At 37.0% G+C, this 23,192-nt stretch overlaps 1 protein-coding gene across 1 annotated transcript; it reads left to right on the forward strand.

The window, feature by feature from the left end:
- Positions 1-10,355: 10,355 nt before the first annotated feature.
- LOC121431223 (plexin-B2-like) lies at positions 10,356-22,910 on the forward strand. The gene is made up of 2 exons (XM_041628733.1): positions 10,356-11,426; positions 22,803-22,910. The coding sequence occupies exons 1-2, from the start codon at positions 10,386-10,388 to the stop codon at positions 22,908-22,910; spliced, it is 1,149 nt and encodes a 382-aa protein (XP_041484667.1). The 5' UTR covers positions 10,356-10,385.
- Positions 22,911-23,192: the final 282 nt, after the last annotated feature.

Consider the following 23,192-nt stretch of genomic DNA (forward strand, 5'->3'; position numbering starts at 1 on the left):
ATGCTTTCCAGGAAGGTCCCCTTAACAACATACTAAAAGTCCCCAAAAATCCAAGCAGTGGAAATACATGAAATTTGCATATTATGCAAATTAGCCATAAAAAAGCTAGAAAATAAGGAAAATAGTCCAAAGATTACAAATTCAGTGTCCAAAACAATTTAATTTGAGCGAAAAGTAATGATAAATAACTGTTTCAATGTTTTTATTCAAAAGCGCCAACAAATCGACCTAATTTGCATATCATGCAAATAAGCATCCTTATATGGAAAAAATGTCAAGATATTGTAATTGTTCTCATATATACTGCTTGAAAACATTTCATTTATGTAGACATTTATATGCTACTATCACTAAGCATGGAAATTCATCACAATCCCTGAAAATTAATTTGCATATTATGCAAATTAGCCATTAAAAATAGAAAACAAGGAAAATAATCCAAAGATTACAGATTAAATGTCAAAAGCAAGTAATTTGAACAAAATTTTAATGATGAATAAATAAGTACAATGTTTTTATTTTAAAAAGCTAGCATATCTGCCTCATTTGCATATTATGCAAATAAGTATCCACATATGGAAAATGTCAAGAAATTTTGAGTTTCTCACATTGACCGTTGTTCAAATCATTATGCTGCTATCACTAAGCATGCATATTTATCCTAATATAATTTGTATTTAAGGGAAAATACTGGAAATGTGCTCCATTCACGTCCTAAAGCCATGTTGTTAGTCTAACATGTCTACCAAGATGATGGGATTGGCAAGAACAAAGCACAGTATTTGAAATTGGTGAGTAGTTTATTAGAGCTGACATCCCTTTCTTATATGGATGGGAAGGACAGAAGGGAGGCCAAGAAAAGCAAACTTATGGCAGGTGAGATCTGATAAGTAGCCTCATTAAGAAGTTTAACAGAGATTCCATCTGGCCTAGTACATGTAGCTTCATGAAGATTGTTTTCTTTAACAATTTCTTCAGTAGTTTGGCTACACCCGCTTGAAAAAAAATGTTTTCTGGCCATGCATGTCTGGGTCAGAACAGGGTTCCAGGACTTGCAGAGCAGCGTCATCATCATCATCATGATCAGTGGTAAATACTAAGACTAAAAAAATCTGTTGTATTCCAATGTAGTCATAGCGCATGATATTAAGGGCTTCCAACATGCTAGTTGTTACAGCCTGGATCACTGCCAATCCGGTCAACAAATTGTGTATTATAGGCTTGTCTACAAACCATTCTATTGTCCTCTTTAATGCATTGTTGTAATTCTGAGCTTCACCTTACTGATGCTTTAGGAGTTCAACATGCGCAAGCCTTCCTATAAAAAGTATAAAACTTTTCTTCTGAAACAACTTATGTCCAGTGTCTCATTGAGGAAACTTGTGTCGGAAGAAGACAAGGGTAATGGTTTGGTTCTTTTCAAAGTCCTCTTGATTGACATCCAATCTCCTATGCTCGACTTTTGGATTTCAGTACAGAGAAATGTATGATTCTCCAAAGTACATCTGCATGACACTATGAAAGTCAGCATTCCTCCAGACGAACATCCGTAGTCGTACCATAATTTCTGAAAGGTTTATTCTTCATCTGTTAACGTCTACTTGGTTGTTCATTGTCTCACTGAGGAATTTCCATTTGCCACAAATATCAGAAAATTGATATTATTTGCATACGATTTGCTTAGAAACTATAGCTACAATATTTGGAGATAGTTTCCATCCTTTCATAGAGGAAAGAAAAGAAAATGGATGCTTCATCCTGAAGCAGCAACTGGATTCAGCAAGAACGTTTAATCATGATTCCTGTATCTGAAAAAGATGTCTATATCTATACACTTTAAGCCTTTATCATGACTCTATGAATGGCTTTGATGTCGCTCGTATGGGCAAATGCTCATTGGTACTCTTATAAACCATGCACAGAGATCTTGTGATCCAAGGAAGTACTTATATTCACCACCAAGACAAGTGGTGAGCTACAAGGACCAAATATTCAAAGCTAACGAGCTTTTATTTGTACTGGGTGTGACATATTGTACTGATCACTTGACAATCAAGGAGCATGCTAGCGTGGACTATAATAGCAAGAAACGCAAAGACTCTACCAAGTCAAGGAGAGAGCATGACTTGGATAGAAATACGAAGCATTCAAACAGTGGGACCCATGTTGAACTGACTCATCATTGCACAATATGAGTGGAGTATCTGCTCCGGTGGTAACTGCTCATGAAAAAAATCAGTATCAACCAAGCAAGGTCATCAAAGTTACACATAATCTACGTGGAATTTTAGACGAAAATATCACAAGTTTTCTTGATTATTTATAACATGCCATATGCTTATTTGCATAATATGTACATTCCACTTCAGATATTAAGCTGATAATTAATGTATTAGGCATTCTTAGTAATCATATATTGATCTAGATCCACAGAGGGGAGGCCTTTGAAGGACCTTTCAAAGACCAAAAATTGGCAAGGTCGTATACAGCAGTCACTGAAATTAGTCATCTCTGTGGAATGGCTCAGAAAGACCCCTCGAAGAACTCTGAAAGACACCTGTCCTATATAGATCTTTCAATGGTCTTTCAGAGATGTTTATGCATCTTTCCATAGACTTTGTCTGGTCTTTCAATTATCTTTCGAAGATCTTTCAATGATCTCTCATGAGTCTTACAGTAATCTCTGAAAAAATCTCGAGAGACTGCCAAAAGATCATAGAAAGACTAATAAGAACTTTGAAAGTTCATTGAAAGACCATCAAAAAATTATTTTCCTGTAAGACCGCTGACTGTTTTGATCCGTTTCAAAAAGTTTTGGGACTCACGAGGACCACAAAGATCATTGAAAGATCTATCAGGAATCGTGAAAGACATCGGAGATCTTTAAAAGTTCGTTGAAAGACCCTAGAAAGATTAAGCAAGTTTTATAGTCTTACAGCAGTCTTTCAGAGGTCTTGCTCTGTGTGGTATGAGGGTTTTTCTGGCTTGTTTTTCTCATACAAGGATGCTCATAATTATATATGCAAACGATGTAGATTTATTTACTTTTTTATTTGAAGAATTATTAAATTTGTAAAGATTATCATGAGCTTCCGTTCAATTTATATTGTTTTCCGCACTTGATTTCCAAATTTTGGATTATTTTCCTCATTTGCAAATTTTTATGGCTAATTTGCATAAAATGCAAATTTTGTGATTTCCCTATGCTTGTCTATTCAATGACTTTTGATATGGTGTTAACTTCCAGTAAGGCATTGCCATATTCAAATTTCAATAGATAATCTACTTGCATTTTTTGAGGAATGTATCACCAGTGTGTTTTCTTGAATATTTATTACATGTTAGATACTTATTTGCATAATATGCAAATGTCACTACAGACACTAGGCTTAATATAAATGTATTCAACGTCCTATAGTGATAGCAGCATATTAATTTAAACATTATTGAAATTTTCAAGCAGTCAATGAGAGAAAAATCACAATATCTAAACAATTTTCCATATAAGGATGCTTATTTGCATATTATGCAAATGAGGTAGATTTTTTTGCACTTTTGATTAAGAACATTGATTAAAGTTATTCATCATGAATTTTCGCTCAAATAAAATTGTTTTGGACACTTAATTTGACATTTTTGGACTATTTTCCCTTTTTTCTAACTTTTTATGGCTAATTTGCATAATATGCAAATTTCATTAATTTCCACTGCTCGGATTTTTTGAGACTTTTAGTATGTTGTTCAAGGGACCTTCCTGGAAAGCATTGCAGTGGAATATCCAGTGTTGCAATTAGTGGTGGGTCACACCCTATATTGACTGGACTAAAAAGTGATCAATGCCTTGAGGTAGAGCGTGTAGAACATTAAACGCGTACGCTCTGCTACCCTGGGTCTTACGTGTACAGATGTGATCATCGGGCGGTCGGCTGTCCACGTGACTTTCTTCCCATGTGGCGTGCATTGGTCCATTTTCTACGGCAGAATCCTCGATCCCGAGTGTCTGCATTTTGTGATTGGCTCCGATCTTTTGTTGAGGGTGTGCTTGTTCACCAAAATAATGTATTTCTCCTCAAGGTAAAGATAACCTTTCGTTAAGTTTGACTTTTTCACTAGGCCTTCCTCCCAGTTGAGTTTGTAGTCGGTGTTTTCACTTATTTCCAGATGTACTTAGGAAGTAATGTTTTTTAGATCTCTTATGATTGAAGGATTTATTGTGATTGGTGTATTAATGCTACAGTCACATGGCAAATTAGGGTTCCGTAAGCATCCACAATGATCCGTATTATCCCTAAAGCATCAGTATCCCTCCGAAACTCAATCCGCATGGTCCAAAGATATTGTACCGTGGCCTATAAACTTTAAACTACGATAACCTATGCCCTAATATAACCTTAAGATATGGATCTCGAAGTTCGATAAAGGCCTGGAATGGAACTCGAACTAGATGAAGTCAGGTGCCGTTGTCAGGGCGCTCTGAATCCTAGCTGTAGTGTAGCTGCCGGGGTATGGTGCTTGCTCAGGCCGGTACGCATTCAGCGGTGGATCCAATCGACTCATAACACCTTCAACTAAAATGTGTCTTAGCTTATATATATATATGCCTACCCTGTGCCTTAATATGTCATTACCAAACATCAATGATCAAGGCATGATGTTTTACTAGATTCCTATAAATTGCCCAATGCAGCAGCTTAAGGCTAACATAATAGAACATCTTGTATCCAAGAGAGGGGGAATGTCTATTGTTATAAGTAGAGGCTGTTTTCACACAGCATACACTCTAATTAAATTAAGTGTTCTCATGATACATAAAGTTAAGCTCGTCTCTACACAGATATAATGGACCTGGCCAGGGGACGGAGGATTATCTATTATTCCTTGAGGTGCTGTGACGATGTTCAGCCAACAAGGGTAACAATAAACTATGCAGATCCGCAGTGGGAATTTCGAAATTCTCAAAATTTTGCTGCGTATTGGGTATACATGTACGCAAGCATCCGCAGAATATACGTTTTCCATCCACCATGTCCATACGTAAAATTCGTAACTCATACTAAACTCATCGGAACAATACGTAACATACGTAATTGATCCGCACGCCTGACTATTATTGATCATGTTGATTAGTTATCATTAGTGATATTACATTTTGAATATATTCAAATAGGCTATTTTCTTTTAGGACAATCGAACCTGGCCCTCAGCTTTGAACGCCGATGCCTTAACCATTCCCGGGGGGGGGGGGGGCACTTACATTGACGAGTGGATACCATGCGCGACCCCAAAAAATACGTAAAAAGGATGTCTTTTTCATGATAGGGTACGTTACGTACGTAACATGATAAGGGTGTCAAAACCACAAAAATAATGAAAAAGGGTATCTATTTCGCTAGGGAAATTGCGTGTTTAGGGTCGAATTTGCGGGGATGATAAAACAAAATTAAAATGTTTCATAATGGATGTCCTTTCTGCCCCAACACTTCGTGTTTAGAGTCCGATTTGGGCGAGGTGTAGGTGGGGTCGTACTAAACCAAATAAGGTAAAGCCGACCACCGAAGGACCCGTAACAATAAAACATTCCTGTACTTGTTTAGGGGTTCATTTTAGGGAATATTTGCCAAGAGTATCGTTTTGTTTCCAATACTTGTTAAGGGTATAGGGTTTCACACGCCAATACTTGTTACGGGGTGCATTTTCAGAATATGGAAATTACGTGTTTAGGGTGCTTTTCGAGGCCCCATGGTCGCGCATGGTACCCACTCGTGAATCGAAGTGGCCCCCCCCCCCCGGGTAACCATTAGACCACGTTACGGATGTAACGGATGACTTACAGACGATACGGATAGGTTACACTCGTGTCTGCGCATATCGGCTTCCTCTGGCGTCTGCACCATCCGCATAAAAACCCATCTGGATAGGAAATTTGCTTTGAACAGTCGCATTTCATCAAGTCTGTGAGCTAGAATATTTTGTATCTACAAATGTTGACCATAATGTGATTTGATACATTCATCTACAGACTGCAGATATACACACTGTTTTTTTTTCAAAGAAATTCTTTATTATTTGGTTTCCACAAATCATGTAATCAAATGTAGAAAACATTTAAAACATTAGAAAAATATATGACGCATGTATAGAAATCAAAATACAATAAAGAAAATAGTTGGATGTGCCTCTCCCCATCAAGATGTACAATAAACTTATTTTGTAGCGTGTTCATAACGCGTTCTATCTCATACTGACATTTATATTTCTTTTGTAATGATGAAAAGAAACACTAATTTGAACACCTAGTAGAAAATATCGAATATAAAGTATCAAAATTAATTGAAGAATTTACACCTGGTATGCCGTATACAAAATCAATAAGAGATTTTTATTTCCCTTTTGAGCGTGTATTTTTGAAAATCATCAAAAAATCGAGTGAAGGGGCAATCCGAATATTAATGTTTCACATGAAACCGTAGTCGACTTGATTGTGTTTTCATTGAAAATCGGGTGCAGTATGTACCCCGCAGGAAAGTGTTTGGAGACAGGGGTCAAGATTTTTCCCCGGGCGACATTTTTTCACATTTGCACTGAATGGCTTAATGAACCATGTGATACTCCTACTACGGTTTGTGATTTTTTTTTCATTCCTATTCCTCTCTTGCTCTTGGTGTCTTCTTTCCTTCTACTTTATATCATCGTCATGCCCCATATCTTTAGAGCATCTTTAAAGGGGTAGTCTTTATTTCGGTTTGCGTCCTCGTCGGGGTCCTCGTTAAAACAGAGCGACGATTGTGTGACGCTACCGCGCTGGAGATTCATTTGATGATGGCAGGGGGGGGGGATTGGACAGTCGGTTGACGTAGAGGGGGTTACCATGTTACTTTCTGTACTGCTGATATAGGTCTGTTAAAATATATTGTTCCATTTAAATAGTCCACACAATTTGGAGTCATTTGGACATTGATTTTAATGCCCCATTTCTTGGAGTCTGTTCTGGCCGTATCTGATCTCCTACCCGACGACCCTCTTAGGGTAGCAATGCCGTAGCGACGTCCCTGTACAAAACCCAAACTGAAAACACCGACTATGAAATGAAATGAAATGGGAAGTAGTAAAAAATAAACAAACAAATTCTCAAATTCAACAAAAGTTCCGTGATTCATTTACGCATGTTTCCAACATACATCATTTTGACCCCCGCTCAAATAATCAAATTTTCATCCACAAACATAGAAAAAAATCTTCCAACACAATATTCGTTATACGGGCCCCAAAATATGGAATGAAATTCTGGATTACGTAAAAAAATCTCAATCGACAACTAGTCTGAAAAAAAAAAATGCTTCTGTCACTTTATATATGAATATTTCCCATCCTACGCACCTTTTGACTTTAAGTTAACATGATAACATGAACCACGGACAATTGTTGTTGCGGCATTTATATTTTACCCCAACTGATACGCTTGTTGAGCATTATTTATTTTATTCAGTAATTCATGCCCGTCTTCCGGCTTACGTCTCCCTCTCTCGTTCCATTTTCTTCTCTTCTATTCTCTGCCCTTTCCTTTGTTGTATTTTTTTTAATCTATGAGCATATCCCGCCACAAGCCTCAGCTTTTAGGTATACGCATTGTTCTTTCAACCCAACATGTACATATTAATATTTTTTCATAATAAATTGATTTTTGTATGAATGAATGTTTACAGAAAATGTAATGAAATTGAAGAAAATAATTGTTTATGTGAATTGAATTGAATAGAATTTGTACCTTTTGATTTTGTGACGTAATGGTAAGCATGGTAAGTACCGAGCAGCTGCCGCCAGGCCTTTGTCATCTTTGTTGTGACGTATGAAATGCATAAAACTTCAGGAGCGTTTGTCAAATAATCTGGTAGTTAATACATGTACGTACATAATAAAGATCCCGATAAAAAATCATTTTCATGTTTTTGTTTTTTTTAGAAAGGACCTTGTTCAAAGGTTAGAGCCGAAGTATTGTCGCACATCTATTCAACGAATACTGATGACATGGATGATTAGATATCTTTTCGCCAGAGCTCTTGTAAAGATCAGCATCAGAGATTGGAATAGCATGGCAATTTCTTTACATCGTGTCCCTATAAAGCAATGTCACATTATACCAGTCTATGTTCATCAGCCTGTGACATAACGGTACAAAAACAAGTCTGGAAACATGAGCACGGTTGCAGATCGAGGCCGGTGGCCGGGGCGCAGGAGAAACATCTTTCGCTATATTTGATGAATGTCCCCATTAATCGTTTGCATTAATAAAGCGACATCTAAAAAAAAATACGTCGGCGACTCTTCTATTTCAAAATGTGTTATTTTGATCCCCTCAATTTCAAAATTCTGGAACCTCCACTGTAGGCGTGATTGTTTATACAACGATCAGAAGTATAGTATTATAGGGGTAATAACAATGGTGTTTCTTTTTAGGAAGATCTACCTTTGAGCTCGCTCCACTGTGATCAAAGGGGTGAAATCGGTATGCGTTGTTTATTCACTGATCATTTTCTAAATACCAGATGTCCTTCCTCATTTTAAAGACATTGCTGGTTAACCATGTATTAAATACTAGAGATTAGCTTGACTTGTCTAAACTGTAAAAAGATTAATGGTTGAAAAACATAGACCGTACACACTCACGTTTCGCTATAATGGTATGTTCTAAAAGAGGAAGCAGTATTCAATTTAATCACAGCCGAGATATGCAATAACTATATTTTTAGTGGTCCTCATGGATGTTCACTCTATATCGTTTTTGAATCCAGTTGGGATTGGTAAGTCTTGATATGTAAATATTTTTTCTTTCGCCAGCGCATATTTTCAATGTTTGTAAAAAAAAAAATTATATCAGATCATTTATCCTAGTAGTTATATGTTGGTAAACGTATAAAGTATGTATCCTTCAAGACAGTTTTAGAGAGAGAGAGAAAGAGAGAGAGTTGCACAAAAAAAGGAAAACAAAAGTATGGAATTGACTTAAATGAAATCGACTTTTGTTTCCACAAAATGGATGACGAAACCTTTCCTTTACAGCTTCTGTTTAAAGCTAAACCAATCAGGTAGGTAATATCATTGCTTGTAAAAAAAATAGCACACACAATGGATTAAAGTATTTTCTTATCGTTTTGAATTAGCGGTAGGGTGGTGTATTATGCCCTATGGTATTATTTGCTATAAATTGTTTCTCTTGAAAACATTGGTCCTTGCTTTGTAAAGAGTTTATTACTACAAGTACTTTAATAGATATTCGGTTAATTCAGATTTGTTTGATAACGCATTGTTTATGTTGTTGGTGTCTTCAAAGAATTGTCTCACTACGTTTCTGCCTTGAGATCTGTTTCCCTTTCTTCTTCGTCACCATGGTCACATGACATTGTATGCTTCAGATATATACTTCTCGTTCCCTTTACCAATCTTTTATGACGTATTCTTAGCCCATCGGTCTTGCCCGAAGTGGCGTATACTTGTATGTTTAAAGGGATGGTCCAGGTTGAAGATATTTATATCTCAATGTGTAGATTGTATTCAGAGCAAAATGTTGAAAATACTGAAAAATTTACAAAAACCGGAAAACAAATAATGAAGTTAATGAATTTTAAAGATTTGCATTCTTCCAGTGAATTAGTTCTAGGCATGTCTTCATTAATAATTATAGCTAGACTGCTGATGCCATATCCCCACTTGTTATTGAGTATTTTATTATATGAAATCAGGTCTATTAAATAAAAATCAACGGAGAATTAAAATACTTGGATTTACAACTGATCATGTGCATTAGTTATATAGTGCTGCAACTTATGTCATCATAAAGGAGACACGTTATTCACACATTTATAAAGAAATGAAACAATTATTATTTCATGTAATAACATAAAAAAGTGGGGATGTCAGTGACATCATCAGCCCACTAAATGAATATTAATGAAGACATGCCTAGAATTGTTTTACCAGAATAATGCAAATCTTTAAGATTCAATTTAGCTTTGTAAATTTTATTGATTTTTTAATATGAATATCTTCAGCCTGGATTATCCCTTTAACTATATTTCAAAGTTTCACTGTTTAAAAACTGGGTGTCTTTCGTTTTCTATGCATACAGATTGATCGAATGTTATTTTGTAGGTGACGCTTCTATAAAAAAACACAATTATTCTCTCATTCTAAAACATGTCCAAATCAAGCTTTTCGCGGTATCGAAGAAAATGTGTTTTATTAGTCTAGAACTTATATACGTAGATTGTGCATTCTCAGATGTTAAAAGCGTTCTGAGCAATATCGTTAATAATTTTTTTTATCTCACTCGTTTTGTGTTTTTCATGCAGACTGTGAAAGCATAAGCTTGGAAGTCGAAAAAATCGGACATGGCGCGGAAAAGCCTGTATATGATGAAAGCACTTGTGCTCTATCTGGATCTCATAACATACCAATCCGGATCAATCCAATCAGCTCCTCTCTCCTCCTACTTGGTATCTTCATTTACATCTCCTGATTCTGACTTCAACCTACCATTCAACCACATCGCCATCAACAACATCACAGGGGATATTTATATAGGAGCACGAGAGAGACTCTACCAACTTGACTCCGACCTGAACCTCAAACAGACTGTGGATACCGGAAAGTGTTCTCGTGGCAATGAAGACTATATTAATGATAACAAACTCTTAGTAGTGGTGATAACTCCTCAGCACTATAAGCTGATTTCATGCGGTGGCTGTGGCAGTGATTGCCAGCAAATGAACTTGGCAAATATATCCGTTGATCTGGGATATTTACACAATACCTATTATGTTGTAACAAGAGACCTACCAACTGTGGGAGTCGTGGCTCTTGGTGCCGATTATGAATGGAATGGAATGGGAAATCTAAATGAATCGTTTTACCTATTTACTGGAATCACTAGAAGAAAATATGCATATGTCGATCTCATATCTAAGCGTAGTCTGTCAGACTTGCAATCACATCAATATATACCTGGCCATTACGTCATGCCCATCCATTGTGAGAATAATTTTAAAAACCTTATTTCACACAATGATTATATTTATTATTTCATATCAAGATGTGAGGAAACTTATTTAGGACGTATTTGTCGTGATTCACCCGACCGAGACTTTGAATCGTACACGGAAATAGAGCTGCAGTGTGGACATGATGGATCTCAGAATATTATTCAATCAGCTTACATTGGACCAGCAGGATCCCAGTTAGCTGAATCGATGAACATCAACACCACGGATGACTTATTGTATGCAGTATTCTCATCTACACCTTCGTCTTCTCTTTGTGTTTATAAAATGATCGATGTCCAGCAGAGTTTCGAAGATGCTATCTTAGGTTGCATTCTAGGAAGGAGCACTGGCACTGAGAATAGCTTCTTTTCTGAAAGTATATGTCAGAAGGCAAGTTGTTTTAATTTGATGACTATTAATGATTGTTCTTTTTTGGAAATTTATATATTATATAGTCAAATTAAAATCGTATTTAAATTAGCACAGGTTTGTCAAGATTCTCCTGGCGATTAGAGCAGACTGGTAGGTTTACTTTACCCCTACACGCATTCCTACAATGATTTGTTAATGAAAAGAAACAGAGCCAAGCATTCGTGCCCTCGGTTTCCTTGCACTCTACAAACTTAACAAAAATGAATGATTTAAAATAAAATCGTATAGACATTATCTTTACAAAAGAATCATTGCAACATTATGACTAGATTCTTTAAAATGTGAAATTTGAAATCAGAGAAGGATTCAAGATGAATGAAGCTCCATTCCTACGAGACCTGAGGTGTCAAAACTTGAGATGTTGGTTTCACAACTTTGTGTATGTGAAGTAATAAACCCTGTGATGACGCAGGGGAATGGGGCTAGCCCAGTGCAAACAAAAGAAGGGAGAAAGGGAAAACAGGGGAGAGGGAACTAGGAGATGAACGGCTATAAAACAGACAAAAATATCCCTCCAAATAATGATAAATATAGTGCAAGGGAAGTGCCGTGACGAATTTACATTTTTTAAAAATAGTATTTTATTCTCTTCCTCTTTCAAAACAATAAGTTGACAATCACAATTCATATAATAAAGATTCTTTGCATGTATACACTAAATAAACAATCAAACAAATAAATATATCAATATCAAGGAGATTAAAAATATTTTTAAAATGATTACAAATGAAATTAAACTGCAAAATTTCTCTTCTCTAACAATGTGAAACATTTATTTTGTGAAAGAAAACAAAAATTACCTCAATATTTATATCATGTTAATATCAAAATTTATTATGTTGAATCAAATAAACTACTTTTTTTTTGAAACTCTACAAACCTTTAAGAGGAAGATTATATATACATGTATATAATCTTTCACTCACCCACGCACCCTACACTCCCTCCAACACAATCATACAACCTCCAAAACACACACGCCCTCACTCACCCCCCCCCCCTCCCAGGCAGCAAACACTCACATTCACACGCGGACATACCATTACACACTCACAGCACCAGCAGACGCATCACACCTGTTTGCTTTCAATGTCTCATTCACCTTCAGTTCTTCCCATTTCTTAACATGCAAACTCAATTTGCCAAATTTTAAAGCTAAGCATTTTTCTTCCTACTTTCCGCAATATATTTTTGTATTTTATGGCAGGAAGGAACCTACTATGGTTCGTTCCATGACTAAAAAATATAGACCCATTCCACTCTAATTTCCACTTCTCTTCAACCTCTTCTGTACTGTAGGTTTCCTGTAAAAACACAATATTACTCCCTTTATTTTTACAAAATTCCAAAATATTTTTTCTTTTAGCCTTGTCTCTGAGACCCCTGACATTTAAAGTGAGTAAAGTAAAATATAACCTTCTATCCATACACATTTACCAAATCCGAAAAATACAAGAGAACTTGAATGAATGAAAGACATGAAAGACTATTCATAAAATGCAAACAGGCAACACAAAACTCAATACAACCACGCCCTCTCATAGTATCACACTCCAAACACCCCCATTTATTCAACATCCAACACAATAATTCGCCAGTCACACAATCACACTTCCCCATTCTTTTTTCCACAAATATTTTCCAAAGACTGATAGCATTGCCTTGCCAGAGTTATGCATCAGAGCCCTAATTAGAGCAGAGAGAAACAAAAAGCTCGAAAGACCTACACTTTGCACGTAAAAAGCTATTACATTCCATACACATTTAAAGGAAATGAATAAATAATGAAGGAATGATTTCTTGTTCCTGCTCTGAGCATATACATGTTTTCAATGATATCAACATTCCAGTCCTTCTTTTTTCATTGACAATGACGACTAAATCCTTTTTTCCACTCTAATCAAATTCATTCAACATCCAAACATATCCAACGCAACAATTCGCCATACACTCAACCACACTTTCCCATGCCATCAACGCGGTAGCTATGCATATCTAATATGCCAACCCAAAGTTAATAACCCAAACATATTACATCCAACTCATTAAGGCGCATTAAAGGGGAAGTTCACCCTGACAAAAGTTTATTGTAAAAATAGCAGAAAAAATAATAAAAAATATTGCCAAAGGTTTGAGAAAAATCCATCAAGTAATTAAGAAGATATTAGAATTTTTTAATTATTTGATTTGTGACGTCATATGCGAGCAGCATTCCTACATAGCGAATGGTAAAAAATCAATGAAATGTCATTTTCTCAGAAAATTGAAAATGGTTTTCACTGTACCTTTTGTATATCAATAGACAAATCATTTCACACCCGATCATGAATAGAAAACAATATTAAGTCATCAGGAACCATACAAAATTTGAAATTCATGCATTTTATATTACATAACACATGGGGCAGCTGCTCGTTTATGACGTCACAAATCCAAACCTTTGAACTCTAATAACTTTCTTACTCTTTAACGGTATTTCCTCAAACCTTCACCAATATTTTTTATATTACTTTTTCTGCTATTTTTACAACAAAGTTTTCTTTAGGGTGAACTTCCCCTTTAAGGCTGTTTTCCACTAGGGCGCGGACAAGACCAGGAAGGGTTGCGGAAGCAACTTTTGTCATTTCGGCATGCTGTCCGCAACCAAATTCCGTAAAAGATTATGCAAATGATCTTGTCCTAGGACACGACCAGGACTGCCTGCGTATTGTCTTAGCACATTCCTGGGACTGTCCTAGGACAAGACTATTTAAATAAATTTGTCGGCGTTCGGTGCGGACAGCATGCAGATCGCATTAGGACAGAACCGGAGACATTTAGGACAGCGTCACGATTGGTAAATTCAAGGACAATCGGACAACTTGCGAATACTCCATGAAAATTATCATTCATGTATTTTTTAAATGAATTTAGGGGTGTTATTTGGGTTTTCTTCGACTACAAAGACTATATAGGATAGTTTATTTCAAATCAAATTGCATACATTGGTGGAAATCCAAGGGGGCAGGGGCGACGCGTCCCCTCACTTTTTGGAAAGGGGGGGGGGGCATTTGATATCAAATGCCCCCCCCCCCCCCCCAAATATTTGGAACGAGCAAAAAAGAAAAAGTGGAAAGAGAGGGAAAAGAACCAGAAGGGAAAAGAGAAGAGAAAATGAAGAGGAATAGACTGTGGGATGGTCGCTAAAATTGTGACTTTCCGTGGGGCGGCAAATACAACCACGGTTCTTGGACATGATAATATGTAAAATATTATGAGTGAATACATGCACAATGTTGCCATCGGTAAATTTTGCTCCTGACCTCAAAATTAAAATAATAATATGCAAAATCGTACCATTGATTCGACTGGAAATTCCGCCATTCACCCCGTGTGTTAAGGACTTCCGTGAACGCGCGCAAGCGTGCACAATGCATGTAACCTCGTTCGCGTTTTATTTTTTTTATTCGCTGTACATGATACGTTATAATACAGAATGTACGATGGCGGATAAGATGTCGTCGTCTTCGTCGTGTTTTGACAGCGAAAATGACGATTTATGACTAGCAAATATATGCTACATGCACGTCTTACCCAAGGAAAGAGGGCCAGTAAATTCCTTTCAAGTAAAGAGCTAGAACAAATTTAAGCCTTTGCTGCATTCGTTGATGTAGACTACCTGGGACTTCAGAATAAAAATAGCTATTCGTGCAGCAGAGAAGTTTGCGATTGACTTGCATGCAGCCCGGCCCGGGAGACCAGCCCGACGTCCGACCAGCATTTCAGCAAGATCCGAATGGATCAAAATAAATATAGATGTTCGATGTAGGCCTACCGCGTTTACATCTTGCCCAGAGCCAGGTCAAACATCGTTCGTATATCACCAGCATTGAGCAATCAAGTGATCGAAGGTAATTTGTTTTCACTTTGTACTCTTGCATTTCACTCTCTGCAAAAGTGAAGCGGTGCAAACTGATGATTTTTGTATAGATCTACATCTAGATTTCTTAATTGAGTCGATGAATAATGTGACTCATGACTTACTTCGTCTTTTATTCATAGGCTTGTAAATGTGGCGGTGAAGTAAGTCATGACATGAGTCACATTATGTATCGATTCAATTAAGAAATCTAGACCTAGACCTATACAAAAATCATCAAAGCTTGTACTGCTTCACTTTTGCAGAGAATGAAATGCAAAAGCACAAAGTGAAACAATTTTGGCATGGACAAAGATCGCTATAACAAGGATCACCATCTCAAAATCATCCTCTGTATCTTTTTCACCTTCGATTGCTGGAATGCTGGTGATACGAACGATGTTTGACCTGGCTCTGAGCAAGATGTAACGCGTTACATCTATAACGTTAGTTTGATCCATTCGGATCTTGCTGCAATGCTGGTCGGGCTGGGCAGGAGCGTAACGGGTCGGTGGCCATGCAGGAGGGGCAAGAGCAAAAAAATATCCGGTCTTATCAGGGGCAGATCCATGATTTTCCAAAAGGGGGCTAATTTTTCAGAGGAAAGTTTCGACCAGCCCCCCCCCCCCCCCATTGACAAGCAAAAAAAAATAAAAATAAAAGTTTTCACCCACAAATGAAGTATATTTCGTAGACAAAAAAAAGGGTCTTCAATTTCAAAAGAGGGGGCACACCTTTGTTTTAATGGCATATTTATATATAAATTATAAATTATATACAAATTTTAGTATTTTGCTTCTCAAAGGGGGGGGGGGCAGGCAATGGCGTCATGAGGCAACATTTTGAGGGGCGATATGGTGTATCGGGTAAAAAAAACAATGCGAGTGAGCAAAAAATTATACATTTTTATTACAAAAATCCAATTTCAGATTTTGACATAATGTTAAAGAAGATAACATATTTTTCACCCTTCTCTCTTTCCTTTTCCTTTTTTTTCTTGGTCTGTACGCCACGGTAAACAAGATTTTGTTTATGATTTTGCATGCTTATTTTTAAAAAAATAAAATCACCTTTTCATGACAATCTATCTGTTCTTCTTTCTTTCCTTTTCCAGTTCCTCTTTTTCCCCTTTCCCTTTCATTCTCCCCCTTTTCTTTTTTCCCCTTTAAGTTCCCGGTGAACTGGGGGGATAGCTTGCCCCCCCCCCCTGCACTGTTAAGCCACTGCTCCCTGGGATGGGCCGGGTTGCATGCAAGTCAATCGCAAACTTCTCTGCTGCACGAATAGCTATTTTTATTCTGAAGTCCCAGGTAGTCTACATCAACAAATGCAGCAAAGGCTTAAATTTGTTCTAGCTCTTTACTTGAAAGGAATTTACTGGCCCTCTTTCCTTGGGTAAGACGTGCATGTAGCATATATTTGCTAGTGATAAATCGTCATTTTCGCTGTCAAAACACGACGAAGACGACGACATCTTATCCGCCATCGTATATTCTGTATATAACGTACCGGTACCGTATATCACGTACAGCGAATAAAAAAAAATAAAACGCGAACGAGGTTACATGCATTGTGCACGCTTGCGCGCGTTCACGGAAGTCCTTAACAAACGGGGTGAAAGGCGGAATTTCCAGTCAAGTCAATGGTACGATTTTGCATATTATTATTTCAATTTTGAGGTCAGGAGCAGAATTTACCGATGGCAACATTGTGCATGTATTCACTCATAATATTTTACATATTATCATGTCCAAGAACCGTGGTTGTATTTGCCGCCCCACGGAAATGAAAAACTAGAGACATTTTCCCTGTCCATCCCACAGTCTAGAAAAACAAGAGGAGAAAGACGAGTGAATTAAATAAGATGAGGGGGGAGGGGATTTCATGTCACCATGTTAAATTTTCGCTCACGTTTTGTGCTCGCATTGCCTAATCTATGAGATACATAACTTGCTCAATAGACTTATATTGAGCTTAAAATATAAAAAAAAAACATTTCTCAGACATTAAGTTTTCAATTTGTTTGATTTACACATAGTATAGATTTCAAAGTTTTCTGTAAAATAACTTTATTTTATGGTCAACATTTTCCGCTCGCGCTGCGCGCTAGCATTAATTGATTAAGCGCTGCCTATACGGCCTTTTTTTCAGTCGAGTACATTAAAATAATCTAGTTCATAATCAAACGTTGCATGAAACATCTTTTTATGTTCAGTACAGAACAAAATAATCTGCTCGCATCATTGCAAGCTTAACTATTGCAAGAAGTATTTGAAAAGTCCACTTTTCGGATCAGAAGAAAATGCTTGAAATATTCCTCCTCCAAGTCTGTAACCCCCCCCCCAAAAAAAAAAAAAAAACAACTCGTGCTTCGCGCTCGCGTAATTTGTTTATAACACTGCTTGAAATATAAGGTTTTCATGTTTGTTTAGTGATATACTATAGGCCCTTTGACTTTTTTGTATTTTTGTAATTTTCTTGTCTTGTATTATCCCGTTGCCCCCACTAGCGTACCTACGGGGGGGGGGGCACTCCGCCCCCTTGACGAGTCACAACCCATGCCATGGACGTATCCCTGCCCCCCTCCCCTGACGAGCTTGAAAGACCCCCCCCCCCGACGAGCTTGAAGACCTTTTTTTTTGCTTGTCACTTTTTTTTCTGGTACAATATCCTTTATTTGTGACTGAAGACCTTTTTTTCAAATTTTTGGGTGGACGGTTCCCCCCCCCCTGTGGAAAATCCTAGGTACGCCACTAGTTGCCCCATCTAGTGCACTGACCAAAAATGGCTTTTGCTACTTGTGTACTCGTTCCATACATATTAGCATTGGATCCACACATTCCTGAATCACTCCGCTTGCCTTCCTATTCCAGTCCGAACGTTCCTGAAAGAGTCCGCTTGCCTTCTTATTTCTGTCCGCACGTTCCTGAAACAGTCCGCTTGCCTTCTTATTTCTGTCCGCACGTTTCTGAAACTGTCCGCTTGCCTTCTTATTCCAATCGGCATGTTCCTGAAACATTCCGCATGGCTTCTTCTTTCCTTCTTGAAGCTGACCTGATTGCGGATGGTTTCCGGAAGACGCGGAAGGGCAGGACATCATCAGGACATCGTCAAGACAGGGTCCCGAAGGTGTCAGGAATTCAATATCCGCGTCCAAATTTTGGTCTCGACCAAAATTTGGATGCGGACAAATTTTGATTTCCCGAACACCAGGAAGGGTTAAGGACAGTGTGCGGACACTCCCAGGAATGTCCGGACAGGTTGCGGAAGGGTCGCGGATTGCAATTATTACATTCCGCGCCTTGTCCTGACGCTGTCCTGGACCTAGTGGAAAAGGGGTATTACTAATCAAATCGCATTCCTTTTTTCACAAGTATTTTCCAAAGACTGATAGCCCTGCCTTGCCGGAGTTATGCATCAGAGCCCTAATTAGAGCAGAGATAAAAAGCTAGAAAGACCTACACACGTGAATGGTTAACTACACCTGCACTTTGCACGTAAAAAGCAATTACATTCCATACACAATACAGGATATTAATAAATAATTAAGGAATGAATTCTTGTTCCTGTTCTGAGCATATACCCGTTTTCAATGATATCAACATTCCAGTCCCTTTTTTTTCTCTTGCTAATGAGGACTAAAGACCTATTTGCTCTAATCAAATCTGAATGACAATGCCCCCATTTACACTTCGTATTTGCTCGCAATGAAAAATCACCCCTTATACATTTTTGTAATACATAAACTGTATAGTGTACAATAATAGGTATATTATTTGGATCACATTCTTCTCCCTCTTTTGTATATGCAATTTACATGATCTAAGCTCACCACATCAATTCCATTCACGAAAAGAAAAAGAAATAAAACGAGATGCTGTTACCTAGTATTGCTTGGTGTATTGCCTACAATAGGCACCAAAATAACCCAGTGATGCAAATCTGACCTATAACCCGTTCAAGATTGCATGAATCAAAGTAGAGCTAAACTACTGGAGACACAGAAAAAAAATGTGGCCCCACGACCCAACTATTACTACCGAAATGTAATCGGAATTCATCCCTATCTTCACACTTGTTCGAAGGCAACTGAAATTTTTATCCTGAAGGTGCACTTGAAACCTCCAAGTTAGACAATAATTAAAGGATTCCAATCACAATCCCAATTCAATTTTCGAGTTTTGGCATTTTTTTATTCACACCTTGACCGACCCCCCCCCAAATGCCGTAGTCTGACTTTTTCTCACAAAATGAGAAATATATACAAACAAAGTAAATCTTTACCTAAAGTTGAGGGAACAACGCAAAAGCGATTAAATGATTTAAAAAAAATCAAAATAGTGAAGGGCGAACATGAAAACAGCAACTGCACTTACTAAACTCATTGATAATTATCTGTCTCATCTCTGTTTCTTCAGGAGGAATTCGTGACCACAGGGGAAAGAGGAAAAAATGGGTTAATGTTCTTATTTAATTGTCTTGTCTTTACCATCAATAGTTTAAACAAGTGGAATGCCTCTGGCCGTCTCACCTGCATCACGCGATTCAACATAGCAGCAGTGCTGACTTTGAAAACTACTATAACTCACACAAGATGTTCAGTGATACTTGGTTACTCTTATTTCCACGTTTTATGAATTAGACCAATACACCTACAGAGATAGGATGGTAATTCAACAAATACCCCCAATGCGGCCAAAGTTCATTGATCTCATATGACCTTTGACCTTGATCATGTGACCTGAAACTTGCACAGGATATTCAGTGATACTTGATTACTCTTATGTCCAAGTTTCAAAAGTCAGATCAATAAACTTGCAAAGTTATGATGGTAATTCAACAGATACCCCCATTATGGCCAAAGTTCATTGACCCTAAATGACCTTTGACCTTGATCATGTGACCTGAAACTTGCACAAGATATTCAGTGATACTTGATTACTCTTATGTCCAAGTTTCAAAAGTCAGATCAATAAACTTGCAAAGTTATGATGGTAATTCAACAGATACCCCCATTATGGCCAAAGTTCATTGACCTTTGACCCTGGTCATGTGACCTAAAATGTGCACAGGATGTTCAGTGATACTTGACTACTCTTATGTCCAAGTTTTATGAACTAGGCCAACATACTTTCAAAGTTATGATGGTAATTCAACAAATACCCCCAATTCGGCCAAAGTTCATTGACCCTAAATGACCTTTGACCTTGGTCATGTGACATGAAACTCTAATAGGATCTTCAGTAATACTTGATTAACCTTATGGCCAAGTTTCATGAACTAGGCCCATATACTTTCTAAGTTATGATGTCATTTCAAAAACTTAACCTCAGGTTAAGATTTGATGTTGACGCCGCCGCCGCCGTCGGAAAAGCGGCGCCTATATAGTCTCACTCTGGTGAGACAAAAAGTCCATTTCACTTTCTTTGGTGAATTCTTCTTCATTCATCTGTTTGTTTTGAAGGTTTTGTTTTCCTTCTTTTTGAAAACACAAACCAGACAGTGTTTTCCAACTCTGAAAACAAAGCCCTGTACCTTTTACTACAGGTTTTTTTTCCTTCCCCTATAGTGATCAAACATGATAATAAAAAAAAACAGTTTACGCATTCCTCCATAATGTAAAATGATCAGAAGTCGTATGTTCTTCTATACCTTCAAACATCATATCTGTTTAAACTTTCTAACTTATAAATCAATCTTCGGTTCTTTGTTTTAAATTATTATTTACATGCTAATCTAATCAATGTCTACTCCTTATAGTGATATTTCTTCTTTTAGTCAGCAAAAACAAACTGTCTCAATACTATTACAGACTAACAAAGGACATTTGCATTTACTACTCTCCTTTGTTTTAAATATAAATAATAAATCAGAAGTTAAGGCCCTGCAAGGTCTATTATGACACCATGACTTTTATCGGATTAAGACAAACAATTAAACAACCTTTTTTGGTTTTCAAAGAATAAGAATATCTTTATTATACAGTGCGTATAAAAAAAAACCGGACAGATTTGAAAAGTCTATAAAATTTTAGTCTCAAATTATTATGTCTATGTTTTTGGTGTTAATAGGTGCTCTAAGGTCTCGTCTTTCAAATGTTATAAAAAAAAATTAGTTTTGTTCATGCTTGAGCGAACACGGGACGTTTTTGTTGGGGGTTCAAAAAGAGGCTTGCGCCAGAATTGCAGAATATGAGTAATATGATGATCGGACTTCTCGCTAATTAGTAGACTTCCTCTTAACCTTTTCATTATCTTTGCCATAATTTTCAAATCATGCGGTCAAAATTCATTTTCAGATCTATTTATTTGCTTGAATTATTCTGTTATTCCTTTTTAATATGCTCTCTGTTAGCTTTGAATATTCCTTCTTCAAGCTAAAATTATTTTTCTTCAACCGAATTATGGGAGAGCATGGATTTTTTATTCAAATCCTTTCATTATGTGCTACAAAGGTTATGGTGCCTTTTAAACAAAGCCACACAGATGGGCGGGCCCTCGGGTTGCTCCCCCCCCCCCCCTCAATTAAAAAAAACATGACCAAGAAAAAAGTGGACAGGAAATAAAAGGAAAGATAGAAAGTAAAATATGATATTATTTTCTGAATATTATGTCAAAATCTATCACAAAATTTGATATTGTAATTGATAAAAGTGGGAATATTGGCGTGCTCACTTCGCTCGCTCACAACTTTTTAATACATTTTACCCGATCTGCCATATCTAGCTCCTTCAAAATTGACTCAATACACCATTGTCATTGAAAGACATGAATCCCTTCCTTTGTTTCCTGTCAAGCAATTAAACTTGGTCAAGGAATTAATGACCCATTGAAAAATAGATTAATGTCTTTTAAAGGTACATAACATAATGTGTTTCACATAATAAAACGATTCGAATAATCACAAGTTTTCCCAATTAATAATTCAAATCTTCTTGCTTGGGTTGACAAAAATTCTTTTCTCAGTTACTTAGGAAGGAAAATTAAAAGGTAAGAGAAGTTTAAATGAAAAAAAAAACAAAATAATTCAATTAAATAAATAACTTTGTAAATGAAATTTGAGAGCACAATTCGAAAATTATGGCAAAGATAATGAAAAGGTCAAGAGGAAGTCTCCTGATTAGCAAGAAGTCTGATCATTGTATTACACATATTCTGCAATTCTGGCGCAATCCTCTTTTTGAACCCCCAACAAAAACGTCCCGTGTTCGCTCAAGCATGAATAAAATTTATTTTTTTTAATTGCATTTCAAAGATGAGACATTAGAGCATCTATTAACACCAAAATATAGACATCATTATTTGAAACAAAAATTTTATAGACTTTTCAAATCTGACCCGTTTTTTTATACGCACTGTAGAAGCAGGTCCTGAATTTTGAACTTGTAATATTTGACTCATGATCCACTTGCCTTCACATTTCCTCTTCCATTCCAGGTCGTTCATGGTCCCCTTGATTATCATCTCCTGTATAAACCGCTACTTCTCCTTCACTACAGTATTCACACTCATATCTCCATCAAATCTAGCTCCATGATCAAATGAAAGATCTGTATATAGGTAACTAGTCTAGACACAGGAAACACACCATCATATAGCTTTAAATCTTACATATCATGATTATTCCACTTGTTTGTGCCCTTTTCCTTCCATAGCAGGTGAAGCTCGGTACCTTTCTGAAAGATCTTTGTAGAAACTCCCTTCTCCTTCCTTAACTTGTAGGCTTCATTCGCGAGAATCGACCTGCGGATTTTCATTGCTGGCGGCAAATCGGTTCGCACAGTAAGTCGAGTGAGAGTATGGCTGGTTTCACCGGAGCTCCTCGCT

This window comes from Lytechinus variegatus, chromosome 17, assembly GCF_018143015.1.
Source record: "Lytechinus variegatus isolate NC3 chromosome 17, Lvar_3.0, whole genome shotgun sequence".
In the NCBI taxonomy this organism is placed as follows: domain Eukaryota; kingdom Metazoa; phylum Echinodermata; class Echinoidea; order Temnopleuroida; family Toxopneustidae; genus Lytechinus; species Lytechinus variegatus.

What these genes read in the sequence shown, in the direction of transcription:
- LOC121431223 (XM_041628733.1), top strand. Translation starts at nt 10,386, where the DNA reads ATGGCGCGGAAAAGCCTGTATATGATGAAAGCACTTGTGCTCTATCTG. An exon ending in CTGAAAGTATATGTCAGAAG is followed by an intron (nt 11,427 to 22,802) that starts GCAAGTTGTTTT and finishes CTTCCATTCCAG; the next exon opens with GTCGTTCATGGTCCCCTTGA.